At 40.7% G+C, this 22260-nt stretch overlaps 1 protein-coding gene and 1 long non-coding RNA gene across 2 annotated transcripts; one reads left to right on the top strand and one right to left on the bottom strand.

Moving 5' to 3' along the window:
- The first annotated feature begins 11485 nt into the window (after window positions 1–11485).
- LOC125490573 lies at window positions 11486–18494 on the top strand. The gene is made up of 2 exons (XM_048630244.1): window positions 11486–12455; window positions 17684–18494. The coding sequence occupies exons 1-2, from the start codon at window positions 11648–11650 to the stop codon at window positions 17695–17697; spliced, it is 822 nt and encodes a 273-aa protein (XP_048486201.1). The 5' UTR covers window positions 11486–11647; the 3' UTR covers window positions 17698–18494.
- Window positions 15954–17232, bottom strand: LOC125490574. The gene is made up of 2 exons (XR_007267767.1): window positions 16542–17232; window positions 15954–16309 (listed from the first exon to the last, which is right to left on the bottom strand). It is a non-coding gene; the product is annotated as an uncharacterized LOC125490574 (long non-coding RNA).
- Window positions 18495–22260: the final 3766 nt, after the last annotated feature.

Consider the following 22260-nt stretch of genomic DNA (forward strand, 5'->3'; position numbering starts at 1 on the left):
AAAATAGCAGTTCGCCATAGCTGAATTAAATATGGTTACTAGTAAGAGGATAAGCGAGGCTGAGAGGTTCTTAAGGACTCTGTTGGAGACGCCATCAGAGCCAGGAGCCTTCTTGCAATGAAGGTCCTTTATGACTAACTTAACTTCGGATACCGTCACGAGGTCGAGAGAATCTACTGGAGGTAAGCTAACCCTACGTCCTACTTCCTCGTCTACGACTTGGATGAAAGTGCTGTCGGGATGCTCTTCCGAAGGAGAGCATTGCGCCTCTAGACTTAGGGCGAGACATTCAGCCTTTTCATCGTCGTCGAAGGCGAGGGAGTTATCAGGTTTCGACAGGGGGGGCATGTCTACTACGGTATCCGATTTAAGCGCGCGTGTAAGACGCCAGAAAGCAGTGTGGGTTGGCCTAATATCATCCAGCAGGCTATCCCACCGCTCTGAACGTAGAGCCTTCATCCTAGATTTGCATTTGAGATGCAGTGAGCGGAGCCTATCCTTGTTTTCCCTACTTGGAAAGAGGTCGTGTGCCCTAGTGGCGGCGTGCTTTGCCCTGAGCAGGGCCTTCATATCATCAGGCAACCTCCAACGATGAGGGGTCATCGCAGGAACCCGCCTGGTGCAGTCAGTGATGACTGTTTGAAGGTGACCGCTCAAGGCATTGATCGCCGTATCTATTTCTACTGTGGAGTTAATTTGAGAAGGTAAGTTTGCTATGTCAGAAGGACTAGCCGAACCTAAACGCTGACTAAGCCTATCCCAGTTAGTTATGGTTTTGGTAGGAGAGAAGAGGGAGTTGGCATCTCCGAGACCCAGTATGACCGGTCTGTGATCGGAGTCAAGCTCGTGTATTACCTCTAGCTTATTTAAAGAAAGAGAAATGTTCTTTAAAAGTGCAATGTCTAAAATGTCTGGCTGATGCTCAGGATTGAATGGATAATGTGTAGGCTCCATTGGAGCCACCACATCAAACATGTATTCATCCATGAAATTAAAAAGAATATAACCGTTTGGGTTATTGACTCTACAGTTAAAAGATTTATGTTTACTGTTAAAATCCCCTGCAAGTATGACATTATTCCCCATATCCAAAAGAGACTTAAGGTCCTCAGTTTTAATTACTTTTCCTGATGGCTGATAGCAAGAGGCAATATACAGATCCGGATGTCCGGTCATAGCCAGCCTGCACACTGAGGCCTCGAGGCTGACAAGCTCCGGGGTATTGACACAACAGACATGAAGTCCACTACGGTAGTAGATAAGTGTACCACCGAGGGTGGACGACAGTCTGTCATGCCGTATGATTTTATAGTTACTAATGTTGGGATTCTTCATGTGAGGCTTTAGAAAAGTTTCCTGCACAAGAAGGATGTCAATGTGATGATCGTTGAGGAACTTGTGAATCTGTTCTTTTTGATCTTTAAGAGAGTTGGCATTGAAGAATCTCAACATTAGTGACCTAGGTTTAGTTCTACAGGTGTTAGAAGTCATTGCGAAAGTTTATTGGAAAGGGCGGAAAGTTCCGAGCTTAGATGGTGGAACTGAGCGAACACGTTCTGTTGGATCAACAGCATGCGTTCACTCAGTTGGGTTATCGCGAGCTGAAAGTCCCTGTTTGGATCACCGTTGTCCCTCCTCGGGGATGGAAGCGAGGACTGAGACAGCGGTGATGGTCCTAAAGAGGGCGGGCAGGTCGCGGGAGGCGGGGGAACCACCCGAGAGGGTGCATTCATCCGACTCGACGACGGTGCCTGCCTTGGTCCTTGTGAGGCTATGGTTGGGGGTCGAACCCAAGCGTTAGGTGGGGTGGCTACCGACGCGTCCGCAGGGGCCGCTAAAGGCGCTTGTGGACTAGGGTTTTTCTTTATAGATGATGATGAAGTTTGTTGTTGACTGGGCTTGGATTTGGGAGCCCTACGGTTACGAGGGCGCTGGGGGCAGCCGCCATATGAGGCTGTGTGTCCCAGCGTCCCACACAGAACACAACCAGGGGCCTCCGTACACTCCTTGGGATCTTTTGGGCGCGGGCAGTCGTGGGTGTGATGGTCGCCCAGACACTTTACGCACCGCGCCCTGACGTGACAGTTCCTAGAGGAGTGCCCGTAGGATTGGCAGTTGTGGCACTGCGTGGGACTCGACTTCTTGTAGGGCTTCTCAATCTTGAGCCCAGAGATTTGGCATATGGCCGTTATATTGAATATCTTTTTCCCCTCAGGGGAAAGGTCAAGGATGACGAGGATCATGTCGTAAATGACCCGCTTGCCTCGCCCGTACATGCGGTGAACCTCATGCACCGGCAGAGACTGCGCCTTCAGATCCGACATGATCTCCGCAGAGTCGAGTTCCTTGGGAACTCCCCGGATCACTACCCTTAGGCGGCGGTCCTCTGGGAGCTCCCAGTGGTAGTACTCGACCTTGCGCTCGTCGAGAAGTTTGGTAAGAAGGCGATGATCGCCAGAGGTGGGCACCTGGACCAAAATACCATCTCTGGTGTTTTTGGCCTTGGTGAAACCGATTTTGTTTGCGGCAAGGGCCTGGGAAATAGAGTTCCAGGAACCTTTGTCGCGGAGCATCAGAGATGGAGGGGCTCTCGCCTTCGGACCTTTCGGAACAGCGGGAGCAGAGGGCGAGGGAGTAGGAGAGGAAGGGGGGAGCTGGGTTCTGACAGCTTTCGCTGCCGGACGAGGAAGCTTCGACTTCGCCTTCCGCTTGGCTCCAACGACGGTGAAGCCGTCGTCTGGGTCAGCGGATGAAGCGGAGTCCGAGAGGTCCGAAGGATGAGCTACGTCCATAGCCTCAGGCGACGACGACCTACTGTGCTGAGCACATTGGAGGGACAGAGACACAGGCGATGACGGGATGACCCGGGGCACACGGCGAGCAGGAGACGCTGGAACGATTTCATCGGGTGACGCAGGCGAGAAGTCAGCGTCAGGAGATGATGGACATGGCTCCACAGGAGAAGCCGGAGGGCTGATGGCGGCAGGCGAAGCAGGATGGCTGGATGCAGGAGCGGCAGGCGACGCAGAACTAAGCTGAAATTTTGTGAGGACCTTCTGGAAAAGCGAAGGGTCCTCACGTTGTATGAAAAGGAGCAGCTTTTCAAACATGGAGTCCATAGTGGAATCCATGTTGAAAAGAGGTTAAGTGTTACCTCCCTGCCTTGCGGCAGGGGGGCAGATAGAGTACCTACTGCGTACCTGTAAAAAGGTACGCGTGCCTGACTGACCCTAACAGTCCCTAGGCAGGCGCAGGTAGTGCAATTGCGCCTGCGTGTACCTGAGTTCAGGTAGTTGTCCCTACGGGTACCTGAGTTCAGGTCCTAACGGTCCCTACACTAACAGCCCAAAGGACCGAGAAGCCGGGCCGTAGACCGACTCCAAACAGTCCAATGGGAATAGGAAATAGGGATGAGGAGGGGGTGGGAGGGAGACGACTGGAGATCAACTAGGAGTTCCCCCAAGGCTGATGGTTCCAGTCCCGTCCGGTAAGTTGATATTTCCAAAAGGGAAATATCGGGCAGCCGGGTCAGTGCCCCGTAATCGGGTTCGTTAACACCGCAAGGTATCAGCCGATACGACCACACAAGAATGGTGTGGATTTTCAAAATCGTATGCAAGTCCAGAAACAATAATCGTTTGTAAAGAGTCCGGAAACAAGGAGGTCCGTCCTCGGCGCGCGGCGAGTCGGTGACTGGCACCGGTCGACCACGGCGAGGGGTCGGGGGCGGCGACGGCGGGGCGTCGCGGAGAGCGGCGACGGCGGGGCGTCGCAGCGGGGCGGCAGGCAAGGAGACTGCAGCGGAGGTACACGTCTGCTCGGCGGGAGCGCTGAGAGGCGTGTATGTGTCACAAGTTTTATTTGAAGTATAGGAAGTATTATATGGTAGTTGCTAAACACAACCATACCGCGATGTAGCATGTGTCACACCAGCGCCATCTAGTGAGAATCGCTGTTAACAATTTCTTTAAACATATCGCCCCCCAAGGACTATTAATGTCCTTAATAACAAGTAAGCAATAATATAATAATCTTGAAAGTATCATCATCAATAAAGGGAACAATACAATATTTTGTGGTTAGTATTAAAATTTAGTGTTTACAATTAACTTGACATTGGCAGACATTGAATTTTAGTAAAAAAGGTGGTACCTAAACAATTTCAGTTTGTAAAAAATCTGATTCTATGAATGTAGGACAATAACTATCATGAAGTTATACAATAAGACGAAAGTAAAGGTGTACATTGTGTGTTGTTACAGATGTGAATGTGTATAAAATCAAATCAAGTAAAAGTAAATGAATTTTGCAATAGCATCAAGTAAATAAGTTCAGTTACAATAGTTTTCTTAGAGTCCATAACAATTTCGAAATTATCACTTTGTGCAAATTTAGTTCACTTAACTTTAACACATTGAGGAATTTCACTCATCACTAATTCATCTCTGTTCATGTGTGTCTTCCGAGTAAGTTCTTTTTCAGTAAATTCTTCGCGTTCACAATGTGCAATTTGGTGCAAGGTATGTATCGATGTCAGTAAATCTCGTGTATCTTGTTGTGAAGGTGGATAAATAAGAAGCTCTTCATTAATGTTGTTTGTTTTCACAGGTTTGGCGCTTCCATCATCGACAAGTTGAAGTTTAGTATTTATTACTGCATGGTCAGGTAAGTAGTAGGGTTTTCTCCCATCTAATCTTTCTTTTTGGGTTTCAGGTACTTTTTCCGTGTGTAACTTCTCTTCGTATTTCGTCAATAATTTAGAATCTTCTTCCTTAGTTTCAGTTCTACGTGTAAATGTGTTTTCCAGTGGAAGTAATAGGTGGAGATCAGCGTTTCGAGTGTGAGTTTTCTTGTGTTGCTCTTCACACTGAATCTCTTCATTAGTTATCGACTTCTTCTCAGGTATATACTCTTTTATGTCCTGGAACTGATCTACTTCAAACTTTATATGTGCCACAACAATATTGTGTGGTTGTGTGTCAGTTTGTATTGTTGTGGAGCTGCCCTTATTTGTATCCGTCTATACTCTTGAATTATCCAATATACTCAGTCTTAAAGCAACCGGCGTTTCACTCAGATGTCCCCGTAGCGACAACCCTTATATGGCGACCTTGCCAGTCGGCGCGACTCGCGTCGCGTCCTGTCCTGTATTTAGTGCGGAGATAAAAATAATTAAATAATAATTAATGTCGGAACATTAAAGTGAAATAATTAATTAAATTAAATGGTGGCGTGTACCTAGTTATTTTGGGACTATCCGTGAAAATAATCGTGATCGTAATGTTCGCATAATACTATATTATTTTTTTCAATGAACGAGACATAAAGAAGAAATAAAATCATGGGGAAGCCTCAGTCTAAGGAAGAAATAATAATAGCGCAGAACGCAGCGGGTTCGAATGCTTCTTCATTAGAGGAAATTAAAACCCATCTTAGTACGACCAATGTAATCCTCACTGCAATGATTATCATGTTCCTGTTTGCTGGGTGTCTCTTCATGGCAAAATTATACAAGAGCTGCCATACAAAGTGGATTCGGCGTGAACTGAACAGCGGGCATTTGCGGCGTTCGGTGTACCGTCGTCGTGGCAATCCGGACCACAAGGAAGATGGTTTGGAGCAAGTGTGATCAGATAAATTAAAAATTTGCCAGTTAAAGTGATCGCGTAAAATTCGTAAATTAGTGCATCAGGGTATTCCACGCGACCGTCGGTTGATGTATATGGGCGGCTGCGACATTCCGATGCCCATATGGAGATTAAGTGGTAAACATGGACTATAAGGTACCGATTTTAATTAATAATTAAACTCTAAGCTATTGTTATTTTAAAGTAGACTAAAGTATAGGTATGAAAATGGTCAACTGTAATTTGCCATGGCAGATAAGCTTAAAAATATTATATGTAAGTTAAAGTTAATAAAAGATAATCTTGTAAAATTAAGTCAGGCTAGAAGAACGCCAGAAACTTTAAAAAATAAATATGATGAAGCTTCTAGAGTATATGCTGAATATGTCAAGTGCTCGGAATTAATAGATGAGCAAATATGTAATAGCGAGATAAAAGGTTCCGATATCATAGAGATAAAAGAAATTTGTGTTAGGATAAATACAATATATACACAAATTCAGGAATTTTGTTCAGTAAGTAGTACAAAAGAAAGCCAAGAAATGGAAAAATTTGATTTAAAAACGGCTGTGGCCTTGCTGCCGATTATTGACAGTAGTGAAAAATCTGTAATGCAGTTAATATCGGCTATTGAAATGTATGCGTCATTATTACAAAATGATGGTAAGCTGACGTTGATTGATTTCGTCCTCAAAACGCGTCTTTCAGAAAGCGCAAAACTTAGGCTAGCATCTAGTTATACATCAGTTTCTAATCTAGTAGAAGACATGAAAAAACATTTATTGGTCCAAAAATCTTTCACCGCTCTTCAGGCGAGGTTACTTCGTGCGTCACAAAATCAAAAGACCATAGAAGACTATGGAAAAGAAATAGAAAAACTTTTTGTTGACCTAACTATTTCGCAAGCCGAAGGAGACCCAACTAAGTTTGAAATTCTAAAGCCAATTAATGAAAAACAGGCGATCAAGCGGTTCTCTGACGGATTGCGAAATGGTCACCTAAGCATAATTATTTCAGCACGAAATTATACGTCATTAAAAGACGCAATTCGTGGCGCCAAAGACGAGGAGATATCGTCGGGACCATCAGACGGCGCGATAATGCGATATGACCAGGGTTACAGGCCAAATTACCAACGTTTTCAGCGTGGCTTACAGTTTCAGCGCGGACAGCAGAGAGGGTATCCCCACGGACGAGGCGGAAACAGCAATCGCGGGGATCCACCGAGTCAGCAATGGCGTGGATACTCTACCAATCGGGGCCGAAGCCGGGGATATTTCCCTAGGCACCAGGGCAGAGGCGCAAGGGGTAAGTCATTCCCTAGCAACCTGAGTCGAGACCATCATGTACATTATGCTGATGACGCAGTTACGCCGCCAGAAGAAAATTTTCCAGAACAATCAGGCGAAAACAGCATGTTTTTTCGTCGGTCATGCTAATATTTGTGCATATAATAGTTATAACAATGTAATATTAGACACCAATCGACAGAGTCATAATTGGCTCATAGACACTGGCGCGTCGCTTAGCGCCATAAAGTACGAGAAATTGAGACATCATAACATTCCAATCCATAATGGAAAGGTAAGAATAAACGGAGTGTGTGGTGAACTTTATTCTGAAGGTTTTGTTTATCTAACACTTGCCTTTGAAGGAAAGGAATTCGTACACAAGTTTCACGTGTTTAAGAACTTGTGCTGTAAATGTGATGGAATTTTAGGACTTGATTTTATAAGCAAGTACAATGGAATTTTAGACTATGAGTTAAATATATTTTCACTAAAGAATAATAATGAGCGAACTTATATACCGTTGCAAATGGGTAATATTGGGTTAAATAACTACTTAACAGTACCGCCGCGATCAGAGTCAATACATTTCGTGTCAACTTCAATGAATGAAGATTGTGTGGTTTATCCAAGTCAACTGAGTGAAGGTGTTTTTATGGCCGGTTTAGTAGTGAGTCCGGTAGATGGAAAAATACCTATAAAAATTTTAAATACAAGGAACAGCGAAATTAAATTGAGTTTTTTCAAACCACAAGTTGGTTCACTAGCGGAGTATGATTTATTAAGCTATGAAAAACCCGTAAATAATGCTGAACGTGTAAAGAGAATGTTTAAGGAATTAAATTTGAAAGGATTGAATGGGGAAGAACAGATGGAAATAGAAAAAATATGTGCCAAATTTTCGGATATTTTTCATTTAGATGGAGATAAGTTAACAACCACCAACATTTTTGAACAAAAAATACAGTTAAAACCAGACACGGATCCAGTTTACACAAAACAATATCGCCTACCTAAATTTCAGGCGGGTGAAATTAAAAAACAGTTAAGAAAAATGTTAGACGATGACGTCATAGAAGAAACCAAGAGCCCGTGGTCCAGCCCTATTTTACTCGTACCTAAAAAATCAGTTTCAGAAGAAAAAAAGTTTAGGCTTGTAATAGATTACCGAAAATTGAATGAAAAAATTGTTGATGACCGTTTCCCTTTACCTAACATTCTTGACATTCTCGACGCCCTAACAGGCTCTGTTTACTTTACCCATTTAGATTTATTTTCTGGTTATTATCAGGTGAAATTAGATGAAGAAAGTAGAAAGTGCACTGCATTCACATTTGATAAACAATACCAAATGAAACGAATGCCAATGGGATTAAAAATAAGCCCCAGTGCCTTTTCACGAGTAATGACAGTTGCCTTATCCGGTTTAAATTACGAGAAATGCCTAGTATATCTTGATGATTTGATTGTTTTTGGAAGAAATTTATCAACACATAATAAAAATTTAATAGATGTTTTTTACAGACTAAGAGAAGTAAACTTGAGGTTAAATCCGAAAATGTGTGAGTTTCTAAAAAAGGAGATCGTTTATTTAGGTCATGTAGTTACGCCAGACGGAGTTAAACCAGATCCCGGTAAAATTCAGGCACTAACTGACTACCCGGTACCGAAAACAGTAGATGAGGTAAAAAGATTTGTGGCCTTTAGTAACTATTATCGGCGTTTTATTCCAAATTTCAGTGAAATTGTAATACCTCTAAATAAATTATGTAAAAAATATGCAACGTTTGTTTGGGACAGCAGTTGCCAAGAGTCATTTGAAACATTGAGACAGTCACTTTCAACACCCCCAGTTTTACAGTTTCCAGATTTCTCACCAGAAAACGAATTCCGTTTACAAACAGACGCTTCAGGAAGGGCTATAGGCTCGGTGTTAAGCAACAAAAACAATTTACCAATTGCTTACGCCAGTCGTGGACTCAATAAGGCAGAATTAAATTACCCGACCATAGAAAAAGAACTTTTGGCTATAGTTTGGTCAGTAAATTACTTCAGGCATTATTTATTAGGGAAAAAGTTTAGAATATTTACAGATCATCGACCTCTGGTATATTTATTCAACATGAACAACCCAAGCAGCAGACTAACTAAGTTCAGGTTAAAATTAGAAGAGTACGATTTTGAAATAGAGTATGTAAAAGGAAAGGATAATGCAGCTGCAGACGCATTATCACGAGTGTTGTTAACATCGGATGAACTGAAAGGAATGAGTGAGCATGTTGTGAGTGTTATGACAAGACGACAGAGGAGTGAACAAAAGGAAAGAGAGGTTAAACAGAATATTACGGATGATAACATTTCCGAGGGTGAACGGTGTGCGCAGCCGGACATAGTCGAAATGGTTAGTAAGCCGAAAAATTCTGTAGAATTAGTGTTTACATCAAGGGAAAAGTTAGAAAGAATGATAGATAATGAAAGAAATGAATTGTTTGTTTATGATCCACAAAGGTTTACGATTTATACTTGCCCACAATCTCGATCATGTATTACGCGAGACGTATACGTGAGAGAATTTGAGCAGTTCTGTGAGAAAACAAATATAAAAGAAATTTATATAATGAAAAATTATAGTAATGATAAATATATACAATGGCTAGCCAACGATTGTAATAAAAGTAATAAATATAAACGGTCCGGACCGCGAATTTATATAATAAAAGAGAAGCAAAGAATCAATTCAAATGATGATAAATTAGTAGTAATGAATGATTTTCATATATTACCTACAGCAGGTCATGCAGGTATACGCAGAATGATTAATAATATAAAGAAGTATTACACATGGCCAAAAATGGAACAAGACGTCAAGGAATATGTTTCCAAGTGTAGTAAGTGTCAAACACAAAAACACTCGATACCGGTTAAAGAGCCAATGGTCGTTACAACTACGGCAACATCGGCTTTTGATAAAATATATTTAGATATAGTTGGGCCCCTAGTTAAGGATTATTTTAATAAAGTTTATATATTAACCATACAGTGCGAGCTTACCAAGTATGTGGAGGCTTATGCATTAGACAGTAAGGATGCTATTACAGTAGCGAGAGCGTTCGTGGAAGGTTTTATTCTTAGGTACGGTATTCCAAAAGAAATCGCAACCGACCGCGGAACTGAATTTCTAAATTCAGTCCTGAAAGAAGTGTGTGGATTGTTGAAAATATCGAAATTTACATCGACAGCTTACCATCATGAAACGATAGGATCATTAGAGAACTCGCATAAAACTTTAAATGCTTTCCTGAGAATACAAACAAACAATGAACTAAAATTGTGGAGCACATGGGTGCCATATTGGTGTTTTAGTTACAACACAACTGTCCATACTTCAACAAAATTTACTCCTTATGAACTTGTATTTGGTAAAATATGTAATATCCCAAGTAATTTAGTGAAACAGGTAGAACCATTGTATAATTGTGATAATTACCCAGCCCTAGTTAAATACAGAATACAAAAAGCTCAGGAGCAAGCTAGACAAAATTTGATACAATCTAAAATTATAAGAACAGAAAAAGCTAATCAAACCAGCAGAAGTGTAACATACAAGCCCAATGACTGTATTCTAATAAAAAATGAAACCGGAAATAAATTTGAAAATGTGTATAATGGTCCTTATGTTGTATTAGAAGACTTGTCACCGAATGTAAAAGTAATTAAAGATGGAAAAGTCGATATCGTGCATAAGAATAGAACAAAGTTATTTGTGAAATAAAAGAAATACATAATCAATGTAACCAATATAATCAGTGTATTCAATGTAATCAGTGTATTCAATGTAATCAGTGTATTCAATGTAATCAGTGTATTCAATGTAATCAGTGTATTCAATGTAATCAATGTAAACATAATCAATATGTTATAACAATTATTATAATGACAAACATAAAAGTATGTATTCTTTATGATTTAAAAAAAAATGTAAGTTAGTAACTTTCTTTTTTTTTTCATTTGCGTGGGTGGTGTTGTGGAGCTGCCCTTATTTGTATCCGTCTATACTCTTGAATTATCCAATATACTCAGTCTTAAAGCAACCGGCGTTTCAATCAGATGTCCCCGTAGCGACAACCCTTATATCTCTCCCCTTCCTTCCCTTCCCTTCCCTTATAACTCTTCCAGATATGATCCAGCCCAGTCGGGAATTGAGAGCAATCAGGGAGTTATGTCTCTTTATTCCATCTAGGATTATTTGTGCATGTACTTCTGCACCAAGCAATACGTCTATAGATCCTGGCTTGTAATATTGTGGATCGGCAAGTTTCATACATTCATGAGTAGGCCAGGTATCTTTAGAAAACTCTTGTGATGGTAACAAGGAAGAGAGTTTTTTAAATACGTATGCGTTGGTTGTGATTTGCGTATCTTCGTTTTCTTGTGTTGAGCAGAGTGTCAATTTCACCATAGAGTTTGTGGATACCACTGATGTGTCTGATATGCCTGTGATTTTGCCATCTACGTAAGTTCGATCGAGACCGAGGAGTTGTGCAGCTGCTTCAGTGATAAAAGTGTGATATTTGTATGTGTGGGTAGGCAGTCTGTTTCCAATAAACGACACGTATCGTTGTATCTCTGTGTTTTAATTCGATAATTTACTTACAAATATAATATTGGCGACGAATTCGAAACTACAGCGTGTAATAAGTGGTATTATAAAGTAATATTGTTGAAATAACAATGAGTGCAACGAATAACATGATTTTCGGAAATAACCTCACTTTCGACCATCGTGCGCATGATTGGAGTATTTTTAAAAGCCGCTTCAACCAGTTTTGTATGGCGAATGACCTAACGGACATCACTGACAAAGCAGGTACCAGAAGACGAGCTATACTGCTGACATCGCTGGTGGAGGAAACATACCGCGTGGCTAGAGACCTGGCATTCCCGACGGAGTTGGATGAGCTGGAACTCAAGACGCTCGTTGAGAAACTGGATGTACATTTTCGTTCAAAGAAATGTACTTTCGCAGAGCGTTACATGTTCCACAAAGCGGAGCAACGACCTGGCGAGGACTTGGCAGAGTGGGCAGCGCGAGTGCGTAGCTTGGCACAGTTCTGTGGCTTTAAAGCTACCGAGCTGGACACTGCACTTCGTGACAGATTTGTTCTCGGACTCGAGAACTCGAAGGAGAAGGAGAAGCTGTTCGCGGAGGACGTGGGCGTGCTGACGCTGGAGAAGGCGCTGGAGCTGGCGCAGGGAGTGCGGTGCGCGCGCCTGGCGCTGCGGGCCGGCAGCCCGGCGCGCGCCGCCGACGTGTTCGCGGTGAGCGCGCCCGCCGCAGCCGCCGCCGCCGCCCCATCCGCGAGTGTGTCCAAAAAGTGTAGTGTTTGTGGATATAAAAACCACACAAAAGAACAGTGCAAGTTCATAAATCTACCTTGTAAAAAGTGCAACCGAAAAGGGCATTTGAGCCGGATGTGTAAAGTTAGGAAAAATTTCTACTTGACTCCGGCGACTGATGATGATGATGACATATACGAAGGTATTTACAACTTATTTAGTATTGACTGTGATAGCAGTAGGCCGATGCAACAAATAGTTTCGATCGACTCAAAACAGGTTTTATGCGAGATAGATAGCGGGAGCGCCGTATCAGTTTTACCAGCTGATATGTATTATAAAATGTTTTCACATAACCCGATACAAAAGTCTTCCGTTAAATTAAATTGTTACAATGGCAGTCAAATGATACCGTTAGGTTTTGTACTATTACCTATTAAATATGAGGATAGGTGCTGCAAAATTAAAATGTTCATTATACAAACAAGTACTGAACAAAAACCGTTGCTAGGTCGGGATTTTATTTCCAGTTTTAAACTGCGCTTATGCAGCTCGGCATGTAATAATGTATCTAAGTCACAAGAGTGTAATGCCATAAGTCAATTACAACAGAAGTATTCGGACGTATTTTGTAATGAATTAGGTTGCTTTAACAAATATCAAATTCATTTAAAAGTAAACAATGAAGCACAATTAAGGTTTTTTAAACCTAGGCCTGTACCGTTAGCTTTAAAACCTAAAGTGGAAAAGGAGTTAGACAGGTTGTTGTCATTAGGAATTTTAGAAAAAATAGAACATTCTGACATAGCAACGCCTATCGTACCTGTCTTACGGTCCGACGGCAACATTAGGATATGCGGGGATTATTCTGTAACACTGAATAAAATTTTATTTGTTGATAATTACCCCTTGCCCAGGATTGAAGATTTATTTGCTAGGTTACACGGGGGTGAAAAATTTTCTAAATTAGATCTTTCCCGAGCCTATAATCAGCTGGTCCTAGATGAGTCATCGAAAAATTTAACTTGCATAAACACACACAAAGGCCTTTTCCGGTTTACGAGACTTGTGTTTGGATTGTCGAGCGCACCGAGTATTTTTCAGCAAACAATGGAAAAGTTGCTTTCTGACATTCCCGGAACGTGTATATTCTTAGATGACGTGTTAATTACGGCCCCTAATCAAGAAATGCACATGGAAAGACTAGAACAAGTGCTTAGTAGGTTTAGAGATGTAGGTTTTTGTTTAAAGTCAGAAAAATGTGAACTTTTCCAAGATTCAGTAGAATATTTAGGTTTTATAATAGACAAAAACGGGTTACACAAGTCTAAAACTAAGGTTGAAGCTATATTAAATACAAATTTTCCCAAGAACGTTTCTGAACTAAAATCATTCTTAGGAATGTTGAACTACTACAGATCGTTTATTCCAAATGCATCTAGTATTTTGCATCCTTTGAATGCGTTGCTTAAGAAAGACGTTAAGTGGCATTGGGGGCAAGAGCATATAATTGCTTTCAACAGAATTAAAGATGAGTTATTTTCCGATCGTGTCCTGGCGCATTACAACCCCGAGTACCCGACGATCCTCACGGTGGACGCGGGCCCGGCGGGGCTCGGCGCCGTGCTGTCCCAGACCCAGCCCGACGGCACCGAGCGCGCCGTCGCCTACGCGAGTCGCTCACTCTCACCGAGCGAACGTAACTACGCACAGATACAGAAGGAGGCAACTTCTATCATTTTTGGAATTAAAAAATTTCATTACTATCTGTATGGCCGATCAACTCCATTTATCCTTAGAACGGATCATAAACCGCTTGTGTCAATTTTCGGGAGCAAAAAGGGGGTTCCCGAAATGGCTGCAAATAGGCTGCAGCGTTACGCATTATTTTTATCTGCGTACAACTTTAATATTGAATATATTAAGAGTGAAAATAATACTGCGGATTTTTTGTCTCGAGCAGTAAAACAAAGAAAAATATCTGACAAACAATTTCAGGGTGTAAGTTTTGAAGATGAATCAGTATACGTAAATTTTTTGTCTGATTTGAAACCGTTAACAATTGAAGACATTAAAAAAGAAACACTGAAAGATCAACATTTAAAGAAAATCGTGTACTATTTACAAAATGGTTTTCCAAAAAAAGAATCTGATCCGGATCTGAAGCCATATTTTCTCTGCCGTTTTGAATTGGCTTTAGAAAAAGGTTGCATTTTAAGAGGCCATAAACTATTAATCCCATCAGTTTACAGGGAACAGCTCTTACAAGAACTACACAATTCTCATTTAGGTGTAGTTAAAACAAAGGCAGAAGCCCGCAAGCGTATGTGGTGGCCTAAAATAGACAAACACATAGAAGAAAAGATAGGTTCGTGTAACATTTGTAACACGTTAAGAACCGCTCCGCCTATGGCACCGCTCGCTCCGTGGCCTTACCCCGCGCGGCCCTGGGAGCGCGTGCACCTCGACATGGGCACCGTCGCCGGGAGAAACTTCCTAATATTAGTGGATGCGCACTCCAAGTGGGTTGAGTGTTATGCTATGTCACAGACGGATTCCATGAGTGTCATTGTTAAATTAACCAGCACGCGTAGCACAGTATGGCGGTGACAAGATATAAATGACAGCTACTTGCAACAAATTGTGTGATACCAGTTGTCCTCACAAACGCTAACATGGCCAACACGAAATAATCACTACAAGATGTGAGTTACAATTTTGACAGCGAGATTGGAAGATTTGTCTTATTTCCTAACATGGGTGTACCAATTTATCCACACATGTCTCAGTTTGACATTTGTTTAGGTAGCATTATATCACTCAAGTTCGAAGGTGGTGATAACATGTGACACAAATAATTATTTGTTTAGTTTTTGTTAATTTCATCCTTGCTCTACAAGAAGAGATGCAGGAAAGGAAAATTACTATAATACTTATAGGGAGGATGATCCGGGACTCTAATAACCCGTTGGAAATGCTTTAAAAACAACATTTGTCAAAACACACATCCTCTTTTTTATTTGACTAAAATTATACATGAGAGTATATTACTTATATGTAGCGGTGTTAGCTCAGACGGGTAAGCGCCCGCCCCTCACGGAAGAAATGTGGATTCAAAACCTGTCGCTCACATGTGCTAAGAAGTTAGATAGATAGACATTAGTTTGTTTGGAAGCAACTCAGTGCATATGTTTGCCCTTAGGAACAAACCACTGATTTTCAGTTGTCTCCCATATACTTTAAGTTTGCCTATTCACGCCAAAGTATGTAGGTAATGAAGTGGCTAATTGAATAGTTTGAATGCTAAATGTGGAGTTCACGAAATGTAAATCATATACATTGAATAGGTCCGGCACACCGGGCAGTCAGCGACTGATGCTATGATCACTGGTTGTCCTTTCACCACAGCGACAAACACTAGTTAGGCTTTATTATTTATCAACAACACACTAACTAAAATGAAGTGGCTAATTGAATAGTTTGAATGTTAAATGTGGAGTTCAAGAAATGTAAATCATAATACAAACTGTACATTTAATAAGTCCGGCACACCGGGCAGTCAGCGACTGATGCTAATCCTTTCTCCACAGCGACAAACCCTAGTCAGGCTTTATTATTTATCAACAACACACTAACTATAAAAAAATAAGTGGATATGCTAGCATGTACAACTAAATTAAATGGTTATAAAAATATAATATTTTCTTTAGGTAAGTAAAACATTTATTAAACTTTTAATTAATAAATTATAAAAAGTATACTATTTCACACACCATAAAAGCATATTAGGTATTCTTAGTTATCAACTATCACAATAATCACTCTGAACTTGGCTTATATCAGTCATCAAATAGGTCTCATAGTATGTATGCCAAGTTTTTCAACTTTTTCAGTTCGGTGCCGCTCCGGTTCATTGTATCACCACAAGGTTGCTGATGTCATCTGACCATCTTCAGGTGGTTTCTGCCAACAAGAGCTCTCCAACCGTGTCTAGGCCATCATTTTCTGACCGGTTTTGACCATCTTCCGTCTTGCCTACGAGCCAATTTCAATGTTCTGTAACAAACAAAAATGTTTCATTAGATTTTAGTTATACTTATGAACTAAGATTATGACTCCTATTGTCATCTTCATCATCATAGCCCATCACGTCCTCACTGCTGGGGTACAGGTTTCCTTCCAATGAATGGCCTAGTTGACCAAGTACTGCCAAGTGAAAAAAGTTTTTTGAGTTGTTTTGTGTGCATGTGCCCAATTATAATAACATGTGACTGGTACTGGCACTTACCTACTGTTTTTTCCTTCCATTGATTATACAAATATTATTCAGTCAGGCCGTGGGACAAGCATCGTAGATGATATTCTGTTGCGCCCATCAGAATCCTGCCCGAGCTTTTGTCTCAAGGCCTTCTAGCTCCTGGGGCCGGGTAAACGGTGGGTGGGTCATCAGTCAGGTGGCATGCTGTTTTGTTCTTCGTCTCATGGAGCCGGTGCATAGAAATCGTCTGCCGAAGAACTCCCAAGGAATCTGATCGTGCTTGGTCGGGAGCAAGCTCGGTCGTATATTATTTCATGTGACGACGTCCAAGAAACTCAAGAAAGTAGTTAATGAGTCCATGGGGTAGCGCAATGCAAAAATGCAATGGTAATATTATCAAAATATTTCACTCGAACGCACCAAACAGCGAAAATTTTCTTCAAATTTGACGTTTGGTGACATTTAAATTGTCAAAAAACCATAGACAATACAAACAAGAGCCACAAATGAGGGATTTTCAAAAAAAAGAACGAATGAAATACATATTTCCACAGAGCAGAAAAGTTTCAGTGTCACTGTGGCTTATATCCAATCACACAACTAAAATGAGTCCCATGTACACCCTATGCTAACATTTAAGACTGATATCAAAAAGTGACTCAATTTAATCAGTCACTTCACATGTTGTCTTATTATGGCCATACTAGCCGTGCTGTGCATTTAGTACATTTGGATTGCCGCGTACTTTGGTTACGGACAATGCGTCAAATTTTTGTTCGGCCCAATTCGAGAATTTTTGCCAAAGCAATGGTATAAAACATTTAACGATAGCACCATATCACCCGGCATCTAACGGTCAGGCTGAAAACAGTGTAAAAACCGTTAAAAAGGGTATTAAAACTATTATACTGTCAGAAAGTTCAAACATGAATAAGTTTCACATTAAACTCAATAAATTTTTGTTCGACTACAGGAACTCTGTACATTGCACAACAGGTTTTACGCCGGCGCAATTATTAATGGGTAGGTGTTTACGATCGAAGCTCGATTTGTTGCAAATCGGCAGTGACGTCACTAACTCTAATGATGCTCAGCCGCCGCCACCATCGGCCCGCGAGTGTGACTCATCAACATCAGTCGCCGAAGCCAAAAGTAATGTGTTAAAAAAACAGATCTCACAATGTAATCAATTTGGCGGGAAAAGACAGATAAAGTTCACTGATGGAGATACAGTTTTAATAAAATCATTTTATAACAATGGCACCAAACATACCTGGGTGAAGGGTATCATAAATGAGGCTATCGGGAATAGAATGTATAAAGTATTTGTGCCACATCTACAGTTACATTTAAGAAAACACGTAGACCAATTATTAATGTATAAAGGTAACGACCGGTCTAACGAATCGGAATATGTGGGTGAAATCCCGATAGTATCGGAACACTGTATGGACGTTCTCGTAAATGAGGATGGAGAGAGTCAAGCCAGCAGCAGCCGCGACGACCGCGGGGAGTGCTCGGCAGCAGCGCCGCGGCCAGGCGCGCCCGCCGCCGCCGCCGCCGCCGCCGCCGCCGCCGGGAGCAGCGCGCCGCCATCGCCGCCGCCCGCCCGGCAGCAGCCCGACCAGGCGTCGGAACCTGCCCTACTAGATACTCCTAGATCACCTCAACCACAACCCCAAGATGGGAATGAAAGTCATGATGACCGTCGTTACCCAATTAGGTCAACTCGAAATCTAAATATTAATTATAAGTTGTAATGATAGATTAATAACTATTATATGTAGGTATATACTTTTTTGTCCATTTCTATTATAGATTGTCTATTTATATTATATACGCATGGTTATGTTTTTTTTGATGTACTTATAAGAAGTTTAAGTCATTTTGTTAATTATAGGTGGAGGGATGTGATATTTGTATGTGTGGGTAGGCAGTCTGTTTCCAATAAACGACACGTATCGTTGTATCTCTGTGTTTTAATTCGATAATTTACTTACAAATATAATAAAAAGACGCCTGTGATGCTTGATCAATAAGCGCTCTTAGTGTGTGTGTTTTTCCATACTTTGAAGTAACTGATATCAAGGCAGTCGCTAAAAGAACCTGTGCGCTGTTACAGGTGTTTGTGATGGTCTGAGTCTTCAATGTCAACGCTTCATCTTTCTCAAGTTCTTTTTCAGCTGTTCTCACGTTATCGTACGTAACGTGTAGTAAGGTATGATGACGTCGACCACATTTCCTACAGCTTGTGTTTGAGCGACAGTCTTTCAGTCTGTGTCCCTTGACTAGACAATTAAAGCAGATCTCGTTTTCTTTTATGAATTCTTGTCTTTGTGGTATATCTAGTGCGGCAAATTCTTTACAGTGGCAAACATAATGATTCTTGTGACAAAAAGTGCATTCTATTGTGTGTTCTACTTCAGTGACAAATGATTTTACGGATGTAGCCTTTTGTGTTTGTGGTGGTGGTCTTATGTATTCTGGTTTGTATGTAATTTGTGATTTCGACATCATTTCCATTGATCTGAATCTAGTTTCTAAGTACGCAGATAGTTGTGTGAATGTGGCTATGTCAGTAGAAGATCCAAGTGACTGTTCCCAAAGCTTGTGAGACTCTATATCGAGCTTTGCAACAACAATGTGTACTATAATCGCATCCCAGCTACAGGTATCAATCTGAAGGTTTTGTAATGAATTTAGGCATTCCTTTGTGGTGTCGAGTAAATCTTTTGTACTTCGAACACATTCATTCGATATTTTCTTCTGATTGAGTAGGCGATTCAGTATTGTGTTTACAATAATTCGTTTGTTATTGTAACGATCCTCTAATGTTTTCCATGCGGCGTCATAGTTTGCATCTGTGAGTGAGAAGTGCTTTAGTAATTGTTGGGCTTCTCCTGTTAGGCTAGATTTCAGGTAATGGTGTTTCTTTATCTTTGATAATTCAGTGTCATTGTGTATTAGTGCTATGAATAAATCTCTGTAACTCATCCAATCATTGTAATTTCCGGAAAAAGTGGGTATCGGTATGGGCGGTAACTTTGTGCGTTTGATAGAAGTTGTGTCATTATTTGCAGTATTTTCTGTTGAACACTGTTGTGTATCTTTCTTTGTGAGTTCTATCAAACAATCTTTGAGTAAAGTTTTAAGTTCTAAGTAAGCCTCTTCCGTAGTATCGAAATTCTCGTGTATGTCAAGTCTTATTTCTGCTAGGACCTCATCTGTGACTGTATTATTGATTTCGTTGTATTGTGTGTTAAACAATGTCCAATAGCTTTCAAGTGTTTCCATCCGTGTTTCGATGTAACCCACTGTGTATCTAGTCTTAGGCGTCTTCTTAGTGTTACTTAATAGCTTAGCTATTCTTTCTGATAAGAGACGTTGTGATTGACAAAGTTTCGCCATAGTTGCAATTCAGTCCGAAATCAATAATAAAACTTCAAATTTTCAAAGTTCAAAATTCGTTGAAATTTTGTCAGAGTCCAAAATCGCAGAAATTTTTCTAAGTGTTTGAAAATACACCGGGATCAAAGGTCAACTTGAAAACAAGTGACGATTGCTCTGGTAATCTTTTTACTTACCCAGAGATCACGACTTTACCACTATTTCACTTTATCACGTTTCACATTTGTCATAGGTATGGGCGTTATTTCACGTCACTATTTACAATAACTGGCTACGGGACATGTAACCGAATAACCAGTTTCTAGATATACGACAAGCTAGTGATTTTTGTAACCTAGTGATTTTTGTAAACTGGACATGGGCGTTATTTCACTGTCACTATTAACAATACGTTATACGACAAACTACTAGTGACTTTTGTAATCTAGTGATTTTTGTAAACTAGGTATGGGCTTTATTTCACGTCACTATTTACAATACGACAACCTAGTGACTTTTGAAAATATACCTCTGCCCTCATACAAAAACATACCTAAAACAACTCCCCCTAAACCACTCCCCAAAACACCTTACGATTGCCGAGATATTTACAGATTTAAATTTCCATTTATCCACCAAAATATTTTGTATGTACATACCTAACTGTATAGTTACAAAACTACTTTGACGAACACCAGTTTGGAATAAGTAACGTAGTCAATGCAATATTTTCGTGTCATTATAGTAATACTTCGGTAAAATAACTTGTATCTAAAATCACCGGTTGAGGAAATAGCTAGTTACAAAAATAGCTAGTTATAAAAGCTAGTGACGACTTCGACGTCACCGGTTACGTTACGTTTCGTGAAAATCACGTAACGACCCACACCTAATTTGTCACTTTTAGTATTGCACTTTTTACATTTATCCGGCTCGAAGGACCAAATAGTTAAGAAAAACACTTTAGTAAGGTTCACACACAAGTTTTATTTGAAGTATAGGAAGTATTATATGGTAGTTGCTAAACACAACCATACCGCGATGTAGCATGTGTCACACCAGCGCCATCTAGTGAGAATTGCTGTTAACAATTTCTTTAAACACAACCTTTGTCTGGTGGAGAACTAAAGTATTTAAATTAAACTCTTTTTATACAATAAATAGCTATAAGTAAGTAAACTTACACATAAATCACTGATGTAAGTATTACCTCTACTTCTTTTATTCATCGTCGATTACGATTGTATTATGATGTTCAGACCGTCATTGTCACTACAAGGTACCTGTCCCTAAGGTAGTCGATCGTACGTAGTCTCAACTTACTTTCATCATCAGTTATTTGACAGATAAGACCGGCCCATTGCCACGCTAAGCCCGACTGGGCTAACACCGCACCGCTAGGTAACCCTTATGATATCTGATGCGATCCACGCAACACACAATGAAATAAGTCGCTAACTATTGCGACACTATACAACTATAGCTACGAGTAGCTAAGCTTTCTTACATGTATGTGAGATTAGAGTCTAGAATCTAGATTATGCTAGTGCATTGCAGATTGCGCGAGGTACCTGAGACTTTGAGGATTACAAGATTACCCGACTGCTGCTACAAGTAGGTAAGTACCTGCAGTAGTACATACCTAGCTACTTCAAAGGGCGAAACAATTTACAATTTTAATTTACTTCAAAGATTTTTTACTCTCTTTTACTTAGATTTTAACGTTATTTCCTCGGAATGAAACCTCTCAGATTGACGGACGTTATTACGCAATAAGCAATTTTAAAGTCAAATGAGCTTCTTTGAAAAAATGACCGTTTATAAATACGAGTAATAAGGCCTTCGCGGGCAATTTAAAATCAAAGTCAACATCAGAGGGCGCAATTATTTATTGATAAGCCCCGCCTGCGTACTAACAGTGGACTTTAAAACTTTAAATAAGACATGGATCAAGTAAATAAAAATATTTATTATGAAAATATGGAATGTTCGATTTCGATTTCTATGAGTTAAGGCTCTAGTTAATGAGCATAACTCGAAAATGAATGACGCAATCACACTGGAGCGGGTCCACTCATCACACACTCCGGACGCGTCCGCACGCAAATAATACCCGAAAACGATGCAAACAAAATTAACATTTCGCAATAATAATGCCGACAGACACAACATCCCGGTGGGAATTTTTCAACAAAAGGCTCAAAGGTTGGTATTTTAAACAGTATGCTTAAATATTCCCGCCACGTAGGCGAAGAGATCGCGTCTTTTTCAGCATTTTCAGTGAGTTTTCAGGCTGAAGTGTCGAGATTTGCATCACAAAGTGGCGGGATGCGCTGTTTATCTCGCGCAGTGTGCTTGAGTC

The sequence above is a fragment of the Plutella xylostella genome, chromosome 25 (genome assembly GCF_932276165.1).
Source record: "Plutella xylostella chromosome 25, ilPluXylo3.1, whole genome shotgun sequence".
Taxonomy (NCBI): domain Eukaryota; kingdom Metazoa; phylum Arthropoda; class Insecta; order Lepidoptera; family Plutellidae; genus Plutella; species Plutella xylostella.